The 18,729-nt window shown below is 23.7% G+C and overlaps 1 protein-coding gene across 2 annotated transcripts in view; it reads left to right on the top strand.

Moving 5' to 3' along the window:
* Positions 1 to 18,729, top strand: part of LOC117176178 (putative sodium-dependent multivitamin transporter) — a 58,599-nt gene that overhangs the window by 28,100 nt on the left and 11,770 nt on the right. For both annotated transcript variants that reach the window (XM_033366276.1, XM_033366277.1), the window contains 3 exons: positions 2,853 to 3,193; positions 8,757 to 8,876; positions 11,692 to 11,909. In XM_033366276.1, the coding sequence (XP_033222167.1) occupies positions 2,853 to 3,193; positions 8,757 to 8,876; positions 11,692 to 11,909 (679 nt within the window). The remainder of the gene's footprint in view (positions 1 to 2,852; positions 3,194 to 8,756; positions 8,877 to 11,691; positions 11,910 to 18,729) is intronic.

Below are 18,729 nucleotides of genomic sequence, written 5' to 3'. Positions count from 1 at the left end.
AGTAACAGAATAGTTCTATTTTTAATGAAAGAGATGAATTTTCAACAAAATGGTCGAATCTTCAAAAAAAAAAAATTTAACTAAGGAGTTCAATTTTTAACAAAAAAGATAAATTCTCAATAAAAAATATAATACTTGGTATGTAAGAAGAAGATATTTCTAATAAAAGAGATGAATTTTCAAACCAAAAAGACGAACTATCAACAAATGAGTTCAATTTTCAACAAATATAGATTCTTCAGTAGAGAGAAAAAAAACTCAACCGAATTCATTTCAATTTTTAAGCCAAAGCGGCAACTTTTCTACATTAAAAAAATTAATAATAACATTTTTAATAAAAAAAAGATCTAGTTAAGTACTTGAATCTCTAACCAACAACATCAACTTTTAGCAATGTAGTTTAACTTTCAACCAAGGATTTTTATTTTCAAGCAAAAAATATTCTTATTTAAAATAAAAAATAGAGGAAATCAACAAAAAGACCGAATACTAAACCAAATATTAAAAATTTTGTTTTAAACAAAAATTGAATTTGTAATCAAGTAGTTGAATTTTCAAGAAAAAAGATTAATTTTCTAATAAAAAGAGGAAACTTCAACAAAATACGTAAATTGTCAACTAAAAAAGAAAAATTTGCAAACAAAAATTAAATGCTTAAATATTCAATTGAAACAATTAATTTTTCAGCGAAAGAATATGAATTGTCAACGAAAAATGTAATTTTTTTATATTTCCACCAAAAAAATTTTATTTTGAAATAAAAAAAACAAATTAATTGAACCAAAAAACGAATTTTTACCAAAAGAATGTTTAATTTTCAATCAAAAGAAGGATTCTTCAGTCGAAAGAGAGAGAAAAAGTCAATCAAATTGTTAAATATCAAGCCATAAAAGCTTATTTTCTACGAAGCATTTGAATTTTCATAAAAAATGTTATTCTTCAACCAAAGAATTGAATTTTCTGTCGAAATTGTTGAATTTGGAACAAAATAATTAAATTTTCAAACCAGATAATAAAATTTTCAACCAAAAAAGAATTATTCTCCGCCAATAGTGGTTGAATTTTCATCTAAAGAGATGAATTTTTAACTACAATTATGTATCTTCATCTGTAATAATTAAGTTTTAAGTTAAAAAAATAAATGTTTCTTTAAATTTACCTAGTTCCGTGTCCCACTCTTGAAAGATTTATAATTACATTTCGAAAGTAACTAAAAAAATAAAAAATTTTATAATAACTGTTACTAAATTAGTAACATTAATTAGTTAAAAGAAACTAGTTACCTTCAATTATTGTCGATATTTAGAGCAAAATGTTTGTAATTTTGTATTTCAACCAAGAAATATTTTATTTTGAAAGAAAAAAAAAGTTTAATTTTCTACCAAAAGAAAGATTATTCAGTCGGGAGAGAGAAAAAGTCAATCAAATTGTTAAAATTTCGAGCCATGAAAACTTTTTTTCTTCGAGGCATTTGAATTTGCACCAAAAAAGTTATTTTTCAACCAAATAGTTGCATTTTCTGTCGAAATTGTTGAATTTGGAACAAAATATTAAAATTTTCAAACCAAATAATAAAATTTTTAACTAAAATTATGTATCTTTAGCTGGAATAATTAAATTTTAAGTTAAAAAAAATTAATGTTTCTCTAAATTTACCTAGTTCCGTGTCCCACTTTTGAAATATTTATAATTACATTGCGAAAGTATCTAAAAAAGTAAAATTTTTTACAATAACTGTTACTAAATTAATAACATTAATTAGTTTAAGAAACTAGTTACCTCCAATTGTTGTGGATATTTAAAACAAAATTTTTGTAATTTTGTATTTCAACCAAAAAGATCTTATTTTCAAATAAAAAAAAAAAACAAAAAATGTTTAATTTTAAACCAAAAGAAAGATTCGTAAGTCGGGAGAGAGAAAAAGTCAATCAAATTGTTAAAATTTCGAGCCATAAAAGCTCGTTTTCTACGAAGCATTTGAATTTTCATAAAAAAAGTTATTTTTCAACTAAATAGTTGAATTTTCTGTCGAAATTATTGAATTTGGAACAAAATATTTAAATTTTCAAACCAAATAATAAAATTTTTAACTAAAATTATATATCTTTAGCTGGAATAATTAGGTTTTAAGTTAAAAAATATTAATGTTTCTTTAAATTTACCTAGTTTTGTTCTCACTTTTGAAATATTTGTAATTACATTTCGAAAGTAACTAAAGAAGTAAAAATTTTTTATAATAACTGTTACTAAATTAATAACATTAATTAGTTTAAGAAACTAGTTACCTCCAATTATTGTGGATATTTAAAACAAAATTTTTGTAATTTTGTATTTCAACCAAAAAAGATTTTATTTTAAAATTAAAAAAAAAATGTTTAATTTTCAACCAAAAGAAAGATTCGTCAGTCGGGAGAGAGAAAAAGTCAATCAAATTGTTAAAATTTCGAGCCATAAAAGCTCGTTTTCTACGAAGCATTTGAATTTTCATAAAAAAAAGTTATTTTTCAACCAAATAGTAGAATTTTCTGTCGAAATTATTGAATTTGGAACAAAATATTTAAATTTTCAAACCAAATAATAAAATTTTTAACCAAAATTATGTATCTACAGCTGGAATAATTAGGTTTTAAGTTAAAAAATATTAATGTTTCTTTAAATTTACCTAGTTTTGTTCTCACTTTTGAAATATTTGTAATTACATTTCGAAAGTAACTAAAAAAGTAAAATTTTTTTATAATAACTGTTACTAAATTAATAAGATTAATTAGTTTAAAAAATAGTTACTCCCCATTATTTTACATATTTAGAACAAAATTTTTGTAAAAAACTATAATAAATTATTTTCTTTGCAGTATTTAGAAAAAAGATTCGGCGTGGCAGCTCGATTAACCGCAAGTTTTATTTACTGGGTCCAGCTGCTTTTATATTCGGGCGTTGTTTTATACGCACCAGCCTTAGCTTTGGAAGCAACGACAGGATTGTCGAAAAATTTGAGTATTATTATAATCGGCCTCGTCTGTGCTTTCTACTCCAGCGTTGGAGGAATCAAAGCTGTCTTGATCACAGATCTTTTTCAAGGAATTCTCATGTTCGTTGCAGTTTTTGTTGTTATTGCGACCGCCGCTTATAATGTTGGAGGTTTATCAGAAATCTGGAGAATTGCACAAACAGGAGATCGCATTCAGTTTGATAAGTAAGTTCTATTTCCTTTCTTTACAAGGGCGGATCCAAGAAAATCTTTCAGAGAGGGCGACGTGTTGGGGGCAAGAATTTTTCTATACTGTCTTATATGAGGTACAATTTTTGTTAAAGATTCTTCTTTTTAATTTGAAAATTCAACTCCTTGGCAGAAAGTTGAACTACTTTATTAAAAATTCATTTTTTTCTTTGTTTGAGGATTCATTATTTTAGTTGAAAATTCAACTCTTTGGTTAAATATTTTACTATTTTGTTAAAAATTTGTTTTTTTTTTATAATTGAAAACTATTTTTTAGTTCAATAGAACTGTTTGGTTTTAAAATTTGTCTTTTTGTTTGAAAATTACTTTTTTTCTAATCAAAAATTAATCTTGTCAAAAGTTAATCTTTATAAGTTAATTTATATTGGAAACTACTTTTTTTAGTTCAATAGAACTTTTTGGTTTTAAAATTTGTCTCTTTTTGTTGAAAATTCCGTTTTTTTTTTTAAATAAAAAATTAATCTTCTTGATCGGAAATTCATCTTTATAAGTTGAAAATTTATTTCCTTAGATGAAAGTTGAAGTAATTTAATAAAAAGAGGCATTCTTTTGCATGAAAATTTAACTATTTTGCTGAATTTTTACATTCTCATCAGAGTAGGTATTAGATTTGTGTAAGACTTGCCCCCCCCCCCCCAGTTTTTGTCAAATGTCCACGTTTTGAGACCCCTTGAATCCGAAAAACAGGTTTTTACGACTCTGTATGTCTGTCAGTATGTATGTCTGTCTGTCTGTGAATACGATAACTTTAAAAAAAATTAATCTATTAGATTGGCCTTTGGTACACTCTTTTAGTGTCCTAAACTAAAGTGCAAGTTCGTTAGCCAGCCATTTTGGATACAAATTCGAAAAGTGGGCACATTTTGAATATTTTTGAGACCATTTTTTTAAAAGTTCAAAAATTCTTTGTACGGTTATTCATAGTATTCAAAAATTCGAACAATTTATCCTAATGACTTTTTTCATAATATCAAAAATTACCAGAGTTATAGCATTTACAACATTCCAAAAAACACACGAAAATGAACATTTTAGGCCAAATAACGCACGATATGAAAAAAAGTCAAGAGAAGAAAAATGTTGCTTTTTGAATACCCTACAAGATTATAATAACAATTTTTTGAATTTCTTTGAAAAATCCAAATTTCATATTTTGACAGCATACAAAATTATGAAAAATCCAAACATTACATTTTTCGGCCAAACTATGCAAAATACGGGAAAAGATGAAGAGACAAAAATTGTGCATTTGAAAAAGATCTCAAAATTTGTTATGAATCACTTTTTGATAAGATGTATAGTTTTGGCTCTAATCATGAAAAACACGATTAACAGTAAAAAACAAAAAAATCTGCCCGCTTCGTGGGTACATTCTAATCACAACTTTTGTCACAACTTTTTGTCAAAGATTCACATTTTGAGACCTGAGCTAAATGCCAAGTTCGTTGGTCAGCCATTTTGGATAAGAATTCTAAAAGTGAACGTATTTTGAAAGTTTTTGAGACCACATTTTTTCATGATTCAAAAATTCTCTGTACACTTGTTCATTGTACTTGAGAAGTGAAATGTTAATTTTCGAAAGCCCTACAAGATTCTCATAACAACTTTTTGAATTTTGACGAAAAATTGATAATTCAAATTTTGATCAAACAAAAAGTAATAAAAAATTGTATTTTGTTATCAAATTATGCAAGGTAGGAAAAAAATTATGAGACAAACATTATGCACCCAAAAAATATCTACAAATTTGTTACTAATCACTTTTTTATAGGACACGTAGTTTTTGTTTTATTTATAAAAAAAAACAGTGAGAATACAAAACTTAAATTTTTCGACACATGATACAAGCTAAGAAAAAATAAATAGATAACATTTTTTTACCGAAAGTAGAGAACAACCATTTTTATTAATGGTTTTTTTAATATGATTGGTAGTTTCTATTTTAATCGTGAATAACAACATCCAATATAAAGAAATTACATTTTTGGTAAAATGACACAAGATATAAGAGAAAGGTTGTTTAACCCAAAAAAATCTAAAATTTTTTTTGAAATAATTTCTTCATAAAACGCGTGGTTTTCGTTTTAATCGTAAAAAATAACATTATAAATAATGAAATTGACTGTTTGGAGAAACGGCATAAGATAAATTAAAATATTCATAAGGGCGTATGTTCCAAAACGTAGCTACAAAATTCCCTTCACCTATTTTTTTCATACGACAGGCCGTTTTTTTAGCTTTTAGCATACCAAAATTTGACAGTTTTTTTTAGTCTTCAAAAAGCCTTTTTTTTCATTTATATTTTGAAATTCAAAACATGAAAAATAAACAAAAATTATGATTCAGAGTATTAAAAGCGCACTTTATGAATCAAGGAATTTGATACGCAACCATTCTTTAAAAAATTAAAAACGTAGAAGCTGAATAGTTTTAAGATAATATCATATAAAATAAATTAATTAGAATAAGAATAGAATAGAATATTAGAATAGAATTAGAATAGAATAATAAATTAATTAGAAAAATTAAAGAAACTTCAAAAGAATTTGATCAAATGCCTCCAAATTTAGGGTGCGTTTTAAAGACTTCAAGATGAATGAAATAAAAACTTTTAAAAACTTCATCGAATGAATAGAATTGAGTAAATTTAGAAGAATGTAAAAAAATTTAGGATAAAGTAATAATAATTTTGGGTGAATTAAAAATGAATTGCAAAAAATATTTTCAATTTTTTTTAAACGGGACGATGGAATTTCGTCTGTTTTAATACCAATGCAAGTTACGAATTATAATAATATACATTTATGGGAATGATACAAAATTTCAGGGATAAACTCGAGTACGAAGCACAAGATACGTGATGAGAATGTGTTCGTTAAAGCCGGAGGAGCTTTAACAAAAGAGAATTCACAATTATTAAATTACTGTTGTCGATACTTTTACTTTAGTTTTACATAGTCTGTGCAGAAAAGTCGACCGCGTAACGCGAGGTAAATACATTATCGAGCACGAAGCGCGAGATAAATATACTGTTGAAAATTATTTCTTTTTAGTTCAATCGAACTGTTTGATTTTAAAATTTGTTTTTTTTTTGAAAATTCAAATGTTTGGTTGAAAATCCCCTTTTTTTAAATAAAAAATTAATCCTTTTGGTTGAAAGTTCATCTTTATAAATTAATTATTATTGAAAACTATTTTTTTTAGTTCAATAGAACTGTTTGGTTTTAAAATTTGTATTTTTTTTTTTCAAAAATTAATCTTCTGGTCGAAAGTTCATCTTTATAAGTTGAAAATTTATTTTCTTAGCTGAAAGTTGAAGTACTTTATTAAAAAGAGACATTTTTTTTATTTGAAAATTTTTGTTGTTGCAAATTTAACTATTTTTCTGATTTTTTTTTATTATTGAAAAATACTTTTTTTTTAACTTTACGATTTAATTACTATCTTTTAATTGAAATTTATGTTTTCTTGATTATAAGCTGGACTGTTTGGTTTTAAAATTTGCCTTTTCTATATAAAAATTTTAATATTTGGTTGAAAATTCGTCCATTTGTTAAAGATTAATCTTCTTGGTTGAAAGTTAATCTTTCTTAGTTGCAGATTTAAGAACTTGGTTGAAAGTACTTTATGAAAAATACATTTCTTTAGTTGAAAATTCATTTTCTTGGTTGAAAATTTAACTATTTTGTTTACATTTTTTTTATTATTGAAAAATAATTTTTTTAATTCACTAATCATTAAATTTATAGTTGAAAATTGATCTTTTTAGAGAAATTAAACTGTTTGATTTTAAAACTGGTCTTTCTTATATGAAAATTTAAATGCTTGAATGAAAATTCGGCTATTTGGTCGAAAATGAATCTTCTTGGTTGAAAGTTCATCCTTTTTAGTTGCAAATTGAACTCATTAGTTGAACTAGTTTATTACAAAATACATTTTTTGGTAGAAGGTTCATTATTTTAGTTAAAAATTCATCTTTTCTGTTATAAATTTAACTATTTTGTTAAAAATTCAACTTTCTGTTGAAAATTTGACTGTTTTGCAAAAAATTCGCTTTTCTACATTAAAAATTTAGTTGTTCCATTTTTTATTAAAAAGTGAATTCTTCGACTGAAAATTCAACTATTTAGTTGCAAATTCGTCTTTTTTAGTAGAAAACTCATTATCTTCGTGGGAAATTCAAGTATTTGATGAAAAATGTATGTACTTTTTTTTTTAAATTCGTCTGTTTTGTGGAGAAAATAATTATTTTTTAAATTAAAAATGTAACTGTTTCGTTGGAAATTAATTTGCTTTGGTTGAGGATTCAACTAATTTGTTGAAACTTCGGCTTGTTTGGTTACATTCATTTGTGTTTAAAATAAATTACAATCTGCTTTGTTGAATCATCGGCTAATATATTTTTTATTTAAAATTGATCTTTTTCATGTTGAAAATTCAACTGTTTGGTTGAAAATAAAGTTTTTTGTTTGAAAGTTCGACTGTTTTGTAAAAAATTCATTTTTCTAAATTGAAAATAATTTTTTTTCCAATGCAAAATTTACCTGTTCCATTTTTAGATAGAATGTGATTTTTTTTAGACTGAAAATTCAACTATTTAGTTACAAATTCGTCTTTTTTAGTAGAAAACTAATCTTCGTCGTTAAAAATTCAAGTATTTGATTAAAAATGTATGTATTTTGTTAAAAATTTATCCTTTTTGGTAGAAAACTAATTTTGCTCGTTAAAAATGCGAAACTTTTCAGTTAAAAAATTTAACTATTTGGTTAATAATTTCTGTAATTTGTTGAAAATTCATATATTTTGGTAGAAAATTTATCTTTTTAATTGAAAATACTACTATTGGGTTAGAAATAAATGTTGTTTTGCTAAAAGTTCGTCTTTTTTGGTAACAAAATAATCTTCTTGCTTGAAAATGCAACTGTTAAGGTAAAAAATTATTTTTTTCGTTCAGAATACGTCTTTTTTAGTATAAAGCAAATCTTTTTGGTTGAAAATGTAATTATTTAAGTGATCTTTTTAGTTTTTAATTGTCTTTTTAGCTAGAAAATTTAAGTATATTTTTCAAAATTTATGTATTTTATTGATAATTCGCCTTATTAGTAGAAATTTAATCTTCTTCGTTGAAAATTCATTTTTTTCACCTGAAAATTCTACATTTTTTATGACTTTTTTTCAATATTGACTGAAAACTCTTTAATTTTTGAGGATACAAGTATTTTGTTAATAATGCCTTTTTTCAAAACATATGAATCCTAACAAAGGGGATAATTGTTTCAAAATTTCAGAAAGAAACTAAAAATAAGGTCTGGTAATTATGGAGCTTGTCAAGGAAATTAAGAGGAAATTATGTACCTGATATACAAATTTTCAGTTTTTAAATTTGGTTTCTTAAATCTCTGTGAGGGGGGGGGGGAGAGCTATATCGCCACACTCTGGATCCGCCCTTTATCTTTGATTTCAGAAAAAATTTCGCCAAAACTACTCTTTTTAAAATATAAATTAAATTGTTTTGTAGCTTTTCTTTGGATCCGACTGTTAGACACACGTATTGGTCTTTAATTATTGGTGGGCTCTTCACATTCTTATCTCTTTATGGTGTGAATCAAGTCCAGGTGCAAAGATTACTGACAGTGAGGTAAGTTAATTTTATATATAAATAACAATAAAATAGGTTTCAATTTTAATTAATAAATAATTAAAATTAATCAATAATAATCATAAATAAATAAAATTATAAAGTCAATCAATAATTAATTATTTCCTCTGATTTCCTCATTATAAATACTACGTTTTTGCTCTATGAAGAAAAACGATTCCTAGTAAGGTTCAGAATTACCCCTGTGGCTTATTTTCAAATTTTTTGGATATCACTTTTAGCCGCGACAGAAGGGTTAAATAAATTTAATTTTGAAAAATTAAAAATATTTCTATTTGTGCAAAAATTGTTATAATATTTCATGTGTACAATTATCGAGACAAAATAATAATATAAAATAATAATTTAGAAAAAATCTTTCTTGATATAGTTAGAATTTCTTCAAATATCAACAAATATAATTACTTTTTTTTATCTAGTTGAGCACCTTTTTCAAATTTTTTTTAAATGTCTTCAGATTTTTCAATTTTAAAGATGTATAAATAAATCTCCTAAATTTGTATGATTTTGAAGATCAACAGTCAATTTTTCAATTATAAGTCTTCCAAATTGAAGATTTTTCGAAAGTAAATCATTAAAACTTAAAACATTTTTTTTATAAAACTTAAAACTTGCCTAATTGTGCATAGTATATTTTCAAAATTAAATACTTATCAATTTTCAACTTTAATTATTAAAAATTCAAAAATTTTCAAGAGTTTCAATGGTAAATTCTCAAATTTCAACGACGCAAAAAATAAAAATTCTTAAATTTTGATAATTTTGAAGATCAGCAGTCAAGTTTTAAGTTCTAAATCTTCCAAAGTGAAGAAATTTTGAATTTAAATCATTAAAAATACAGGGTTTTAAATGGTAAAACTGCAAACTTGCATAATTTTTCGGAGTAAACTTTTTTAATTAATATTTATTCAATTTTAAAGATTTGTAATTTAAATTTATACAACTTTTAAGAATTACTTTTGTAAATTCTTATATTTTAAAGGCTTGAAAATAAAAATTTCCAAATTTTGATGATTTTGAAGATCAAAAGTCAAGTTTTAAGTTCTAAATCTTCAAAAATGAAGAAATTTCGAATGTAAATCATCATAATTACAGAATTTTTAATTGTTATACCTAAAACTTGAACAACTTTTTAAATCTAAATTTAAAAAATTAAAAATAGTTTAATTTTAAACATTAACAATTTAAAGTTCTACATTGTTCCAAAGTTCCAATTGAGAATTCGTAAAATTTAAAGGTGTATGAATAAAAATTCCTCAATTTTGATATTAAACATCAAAGTGAGGTTTCCAATTCTAAATCTTTAAAATGAAAGAAATTTGTAATAAAATCATCAAAATTACAGAATTTTTTATTTTATAACTTTAAGCTTGCATAATTTTTAATTGAAAATTTTAATATTAAAAACTTTTCAACTTTAAACATTTGCAATTCAAAGTTCTACAATTGTTAAGAGTTGCAATCTAAAACTCTTCTACTATAAAGATTTTGACGATTAAAATTTATGTTTTCAATTCTTAATCTTTTAAATTGAAGAAATTTCAAATGTATAATATCAATAGAATCAGAGAATTTTATATGGTAAAACTTCAATCTTGCATAATTCTTAATTGTAATTTTTTTAAATTAAAAACTCTTCAGTTTTAAACGTTTACAATTAAAATTTATACAAAATTTTAAAAGTTTAAATTTTTAATTCTTAAATTTTAAACATGTATAAATAAAAATTCTGAAATTTGGATAATTTTGCAGATCAAAAGTCAAGTTTTTAATTCTATATCTTCTAAAGTAAAGAAATTTTTATTGTGTATTATTATAATTACAGAATTTTCATTGTAATACTTTAGACTTACAAAATATTTAATTGTAAATGTTCGGAATTAAATACTGTTCAATTTGAAGCATTTACAATTGAAAATTCATCATCTTTAAAGATGTATAAATAAAAATTCTTAAACTTGGAATATTTTAAGATATTTTAAAAATATTTCAAGTAATTTAAAGGGATTTTGTTTTGAACAGAATTGTAGTACCCTTAATATAAAAAAATTGTAGCTATGGATTTTTAAATACTTTATATTTTTAATTTGTTAATTTCACATGATTCTACTTATTTTATTTTTTTTTGTAAAATTTTAAGGGATTTTAACGAATTTTCAGAGCAGATTAGGGAATAAATTAAAGTTTATTCAAAGGGATTTCTACGGATTTCAACAGTTTGAAGGGATTCGAAGGAATTTGTAAATTTTGAAATTGGAATTGAAATGGATTTTAAAATATGTTACGTTCGTAATATTAGAAAATAAAAATCCAGGGAGTCGAATGCTTGCTTCGTGCACGTGCATTTTACTTTAAGGGATTTTATTAGATTCATTTAATAAATAATTTTAATTTAATTTATATATAAGGAATTTCAAATGATTTCTCATTATTTTAACGCATTTATACGATTTCAAGCGATTTTAACAAATTTATATACATCTTTTGAGAATAAATTAAATTTTATTTCAAGGGATTTCTACTCTTGAATAGTTTATTCAATAAATTTAATGCTTTCTTAGGCTCTTTCATATTGCCGTGAATGTATTTTAAATGGTCTAAGCATATCTAATTAAAAAAATTTAATGGTAGAAATCATTAAAAATGCATTGCAAATTATTTGAAAACTTTATACAGTTTCTTATAAAAGGATTATAATATTATTATATTTATATTTAATTTTGTTATACGTAGTTATTTTTTTGTAATTATTAAATTGATTTTATCAATATTTTATTTTATTTTTTATTTTTAGGAGTTTGAGATCAGCGAGACTAGCATTGTGGTTAAATTGGCCAATTCTGACTGCTCTTTCTATTATGACCAGTTTTTCTGGTTTAGCGATATACTCAAAGTACTATAATTGCGATCCAGTAAAAGAAGGCAGAATATCACTTTATGATATGCTGATGCCTTTATACGTTATGGATACTTTGTCTCATTTGCCTGGAATTCCTGGTCTCTTCGTGGCGGGTAATTTATTTTTTCTTATTTATTCAAAAAATCATGTTTACCCACTCTCGATCAAAGTTTATCAATGGATCCGAAAATTTTCAGTAAAGTGTATTTTATGAAATATTCTATTTCATAAAAGCATTTATTATATTATAATCAAGCATTGGCTTTTATTTTTACTCCTTTTAATTTTCTTTAAAAGAGTATTTCTGTCATAGACGGAATACAACAATCAAATTCCAGGTTGAAATTTCAAACTTTCGAATTTATGTATTTCAACCAAAAAGATTAATTTTTCATAAAAAGGACAAATTTTTAACGAAACTGTTAAATTTTCGACCAAAAAAGATGGCTTTGCAAAAATAGCTAAGTTTTCAATAAAGTAATTAAATTTTCAACGAAAAATTTAAATTTGCAACCAAATTGTTGTATTTTCAAAAATGAATTTTCAACGAAATAATTGAAGTTTTTAAGACAGTTTAATTTCCAAAAAGCCAGCAATCCAAAAGGACGAATTTTCAGCTAAGTAGTGGAATTTTCAACAGTATAATAGACATTTTACATAAATACTTGTTTTTTCAACCAAATTGTCAAATTCTTAAATGGAAAAGATTAAATTTCATCCAAAAACAATTCAAATATGAACCAAATTATTCAATTTTCAATAATAAAAAAAACCATTCTTGACAAAAAATATAGTAGTTGATATTTCAACGAAAACAAGGTTTTAACTTAAAATCAAAACAGTCGAATTTAACAAAAAAAGAGATGAAGTCTCAACCAAAAATATAATATTTGATATTTCAATAAAAAAGGTTAATATTCTATCAAAAAATTTGAATTTTAAACAAAATAGTTGAAATTTTAATCACATATTTGAATTTTCAACCTACAAGGATGATTTTTTTAACAATTAGTTAAATTCAATGCAAAAAATGTGTCACGAGAGTTGAAAACGGCCGTATGGCGGCGCTAGTAGTAACTTTGTTCTACAAAACCATGCACTACCATCCGACAAATGCATAAAAATTACAAAATAAATATGATAACCCCCTTAAAATTATTTTTTCTTCATATTGTAGATTCAGGTAGTTAATGAGATTTATGTACTTACGTATTATTTTCTTTAATATAGGAAAAAGCGGCATAATTGACACAATTCAAACAATCACAAAAATTGCATGGATATTCAGAACTTAGAAAAATAAATAACAAATACACAAATGAATTTTGAAAACTGCCAAAAATATTTATTTTTATCAAATTATAAAATTTTTCAAATTTCAAATAACTACAAGATCTTTAATTGACAACAAATAAAATCCTGAATTTAAAAATATCCGAAACTAACATTCACCGACTTAAAAACCGACTTTTAAAATAAACGAATTATTAAAAATTCCCAGAAATATTTCAACTCTCGAAATTTATAACTGCTGAAAATATTTAATTGATTATTAAGTTATGAGCTATTAATATAATTATAAATAAGGCAAACAATTTAATTAATAATTTATTAATTATATTCGGAAAAATTTTTATTTCCTCAAACTTAAATATCAGGAATATAAATATTTATGGGAATGTAACAATTAATTTATTTTATAATTCGGCAATATTTTTTTATTGTTAATTTATGACTTTTTAATTAATTTTTTCGTTATTGTGTGTTAGTTCCGGATATTCAAACACTTTTAAATATATGGATGAAGAGTTATTTTTTTTTATATTGCTGTTTTAAAATATAATGCTACTATATAATAAATATAACTATTATATCTATACATGGTAAACAAGGAATATGGTGAATCCTAAAATATTGTTTTCTATTACAATGAAATAACGAACTCTTAACTTTGTAACGAAGCTTATATATTTTAAATTTTGTATGTCACTCTTAAAGGAAGACTATTAACGAATATTTTTTATTTTTGACAATTATTCGAAAATTATTTTCTGAAGTGCTATAATAAATCCATGTTGAAATTAAATTCTGAGAATTGAGAACAAGAAAATAAGTATTATCACCTTGCTTTGAAATTTATGTAAATATAATTTTCAAAAGATTCTTGAGCAAATTTAAAAGATTTTTTAATATTTCAAGCTTGTCAAAAAAGAAGCTAGAAGATTTTAAAGAATTTTTTTCATAATATAGGATTTTACGAAATATTATGAAAAATTCGAGTTCTTTTAAAAGATATTTAGAACTTTTAGAAGTTGGGAAGAAATCAAGAAATATTTGATATATTTTCGAAAATGTTTCCGAGTTTTTAGATATTTGTAATCTTTTTAAAACGTCTAAAATTTCTGAAAATATTTTTAACTGACCATAAGTTTTCTCAGAATTTTCAAATATTCCAAATTTAAAAGAATCTTGGAAACTTTCGAAATTCTTTTAACTTCTACTAAATATTTCATGAATTTACCCAATTTTTGTTCGTTTTTATTTTTCAATCTTATCATATTGAAAAATTTTGCTTTAAAATCTTCTAAAATATTTTTAGAAATTTTAGTAAATCGTTTGTTAGGTTTAAAAACCTTTTTTAATTTTCTCTTAAAGTTCATTTTTCAGAATAAAAAATTGTTTAAAATTTGCAAACTAATATAAGAAAAAAAAATTTTTTAATAATGTCAGAACTTTTAAACCTTCCAATTTCTAAAAATGATAAAAATTTTTTCTGCATTTTTTATTTATTCTGCAAAATAAACAAAAAGTGCCTTGAAATCTTACCGATTCTTCTTTGACTATTTTTAAAATCTTCTAAAATCTTTTTAAATAATCTCTTCAAATTAATTTTTCGAGATAAAAAATTATTTTAATTTTTATTAGGAACCTGAAAAAATGTCTTTCATTTTCGTGAAACTTTGAAAAATTAAAAAAAAATCTTTACAAGTTTTTATTATTTTTGAATCGTTTCAAAACTTCTGAATCTCTCTTAAACTTACTCAAATTTTTTCTAAAATTATGTTATATAGAAAAATTTTGCTTTAAAATCTTTCACACATTTTAAAGATTTTAGGAAATACTTCAAAATGTTTTGTGATATTTTTTCGATTTTCTCTTATAATTCCTTGCAAAACAATCATTAAAAAATTTCATATGAATTTTAAGAACATTTTTTCACACCCTGACAAAATTCAGTTTACCTAAAAAATTTGTAAATCTTGAAAAATTAAAAAAAAATGGTCTCAAAGTCTTCCATATTCTTTTAACCCACATTTTAAAATATTTAAACTTAAAATTATTCTTTGAAGATAAAACCGAAACTATTTTTCCTCAGATCTTTCATAATGATTAAAACGCTTCTAACTCTTTTATTCAGGGTCTTCAGGTGTTCTCTGAGTTCACTTTTATAATCTGATTTTCATACCAGAGCGATAATTAATGGAAATGATTCGATAAAAAAAAAATCAGAAAAATACTATGAGAAAAATCCAGAAAAAAGTTACTACTAGCGCCGCCACATGGCCGTTTTCAACACATTGGCCATTTTCAACTCTCGGTTACAGGAGGCTGTTTAAATTTTAAACAAAAATTAACTAGAGTTGCATGTACGATCAAATAGTTAAACTTTCAAACGAAATAGATTGATTTTCAACAAAATAATAGAACTTTAAACCAAATGGATGAATTTTAAACCTAATGGTTGAATTCTTAAATAAAAAAGAATAAACTTTAACCAAAAAAAGTTTAATATATTAACCAAAAAGAACAAAATAATTTTTTTAACAAAATAGTTAAATTTTTACACAAGAAAGGTAATTTTAGAAAAAAAGTAATTTTCAACAAAATAGTTAACTTTTCAACCAAAGAAGTAAATTTTAAACTAAAATGATAAATCTTCTATTGGGATAATTAAATTTTCAGTTAAAAAAATTATTTTTTAACCAAAAAAAACTTGCTTATTTTGAACCATAGATTTTCATTTAAAATTATGATCAGTTTTCTACTAAAATATATGCATTTTTAAACCAAAAACACGATATTTAAAAAATTTGGTTAAACTTTCAACAAAAAGTTAATTTTGATCAAAATATTTGAATTTTTAACTAAAAACAGCTTAATATATTAACCAAAAAAATGTTTTTGATAAAATAGTTGAATTTTTACCCAAGAAAAGTAATTAAAAAAAAGGAATTTAAAAAAAATAGTGAAATTTTCAACCAAAGAAGTAAATTTTCAACTAAAATGATAAATATTCAATAGGGATAATTCGATTTTCAGTTAAATAAATTATTTTTTAACCAAAAAAAACGTACTTATTTTGAAGCAGAGATAAACTTTCATTTAAAATTAGGAATCTTTAACAACAAAAAAAGATTTTTTAATAAATTGTTTTCACACTCCAACAAAAGCATATCAATTTTTAAGCGACGAAATATTTAAAATTTTAACCCAAAAATATAAAAATTTTCAATAAATAATAGTTTGAAATTAATCAAAAAAGCTAAATTTGTAACAAAATAGTTGCATTTTTATCTAAAAAGATCAGTTTTCTACTAAAATAGATGCATTTTTATACCAAAAAGACGATGTTTAAAAAAGATGGTTAAATTTTCAACAAAAAGTTTTGTTCAAAATAGTTGAATTTTTAATCATAAACTTTAACCAAAAACCGTTTAATATATCAATCAAAATAAAGCAAAAAAATTTTCAACAAAGTATTTGAATTTTTACCTAAGAAAAGTAATTTAAAAAAAGGAATTTTCAACAAAATAGTGAAATTTTCAACCAAAGAAGTAAATTTTGAACTAAAATGATAAATCTACAATGTAGATCATTCAATTTTCAATTATTTAAAATTTTTTTAATGTATAATTTTAATTTTAATCCAATTTTCAGTTGAAAAAATTATTTTCTTACCAAAAAAAACGTACCTACTTATTTTGAACCAGAGATTTTCATTTATAATTAGGACTCTTTAACAAAAAACAAAAACAAAATTTTAACAAAGTCTTTTAACATGTCAACAAAAGTATATCAATGTTTAACCAAAAAAATATTTAAACCCATAAATATTTAAATTTCGAATAAAAAATAGTTGAATTTAATAAAAAAAAGCTGAATTTTTAACAAAATAATTTCATTTTTATCCAAAAAGATAAGTTTTCTATTAAAATAAATGCATTTTTAAACCAAAAAGACGATAATAAAAAATATGGTTAAACTTTCAATAAAAAGTTAATTTTCATCAAAATATTTGAATTTTTAACCCAAAAGCATAACTTTTTAACAAAATTGTGGAATTTTCAAACAAATAATAAAATTCTTATGAAAAAATATAATCATCAGAAAGTAGTAATTGCAAAAAAGAAAGAAATAGGAATACAACGTAAATAAGTCACTAACAAGAATATTTTATTAGTTTGACCGCAAAACTTCATTTTTTAATTTCTCCAATTTTTTCCTGATCAATATTTCATTTTCCCTGAAGATTAATGTTCAGAAATCAGAATATTAATCTTGAAACATTTTCAACATAGAATCTTTTATAATCAGAATAAAATAATTATAAATTCAGATTTTCTAATTAAAAATTTATTATCCTTTATAGTCATTTAAAGTGCCTCGTATAGAAATTCCCTGATTTTTGTAAAAATACTTAATTCTAGTTTCTTCTACCAAATTTTGTCGACAGGAAAATAAAATTGATAAAACTAAACATACATAAATAATTGAATACTTTTGTAATATTGTATCAATAATCTATGTACCTAAAGACAATTGGGTTGAATATTTTAAATTACAAATACATTTTGTACCTCTAAACATAATTTTATCGTAAGATAAAAAAGATTTATCTTCAAATTTTCATATTTTTAATTTAATAATTTAAAATAGCTCAATAATTTTTTAATTATATTGTATTTTCTTCCTAAAAATATTTTGAATATCTACTTATAATCATTTATATTTTTAACTAAACGATTAAACGAACTTACCGGTAAGTGAAGTTCAATGGTAATTATACGAAGAACCTCGTTCTCGAGATTATAACTTGTAGTACCATTTTGGACTACGTGAAAGTCACATCTTTAGCGCTATAGGAAGAAAAAGTCACGTGATTCCCTCCCTTAACCATAATCCTCATTCATTTAGAGCTTTTTTTTCCTGAAATTTCTATCGTTCGAAGAGATTGGGTGGGTAATTAAGTTATTGTTGGGAGGGATTATAATCTCTTCGAACGAGGTTCTTCGTATAATTACGATTGAACTTCACTTACAGGTAAGTTCGTTTAATCTTTTAATTATACTTCATTACCTCGTTCTCGATATTATAATTTGTAGATGTTTAGAGTCACCAGAAATTTCAGCGAACAAAAATACTATTTTATTCAAAATCGACATCCTTTTTCTTTCTCATTACATAATAGGAACGAATTATTTCATTTATTTTAATTATTTAGGAAGCAGGAAACTACTTTATAAAAAAATGAAAGGAAACAAAAGTACAGAAATTGTCAACATGAGAAATAGTAGGGGGGAAATGGTATATGATGCAGATGGAATACTAGAGGCTTTCAGAGACTATTTTAGGAGATAATTCGGAGACGAAGCTATAGGACAACACAACTGCGATGTTGAACACGATGCGTTGGAAAACTCAATTGAAAAAATCTGTGTAACTGAGGTTAGGGATATAATTAAGAACTTGAAAAACGGTAAGGCTGCTGGGGTAGACGGTATTAATGCTGAAATGCTTAAACACGGTGGCGAGAACATACCACATAGAGTCTGCGAATTGATAAATTTATGTTTCGAGATGGGAGACGTCCCAGACGATTGGAAAGAAGCGATTATAGTACCAATATACAAGAGAAAGGGAGATAAAAGCGAG

The sequence above is a fragment of the Belonocnema kinseyi genome, chromosome 7 (genome assembly GCF_010883055.1).
Source record: "Belonocnema kinseyi isolate 2016_QV_RU_SX_M_011 chromosome 7, B_treatae_v1, whole genome shotgun sequence".
NCBI classification, from domain to species: domain Eukaryota; kingdom Metazoa; phylum Arthropoda; class Insecta; order Hymenoptera; family Cynipidae; genus Belonocnema; species Belonocnema kinseyi.
This window is presented reverse-complemented; position numbering and strand designations above follow the sequence as displayed.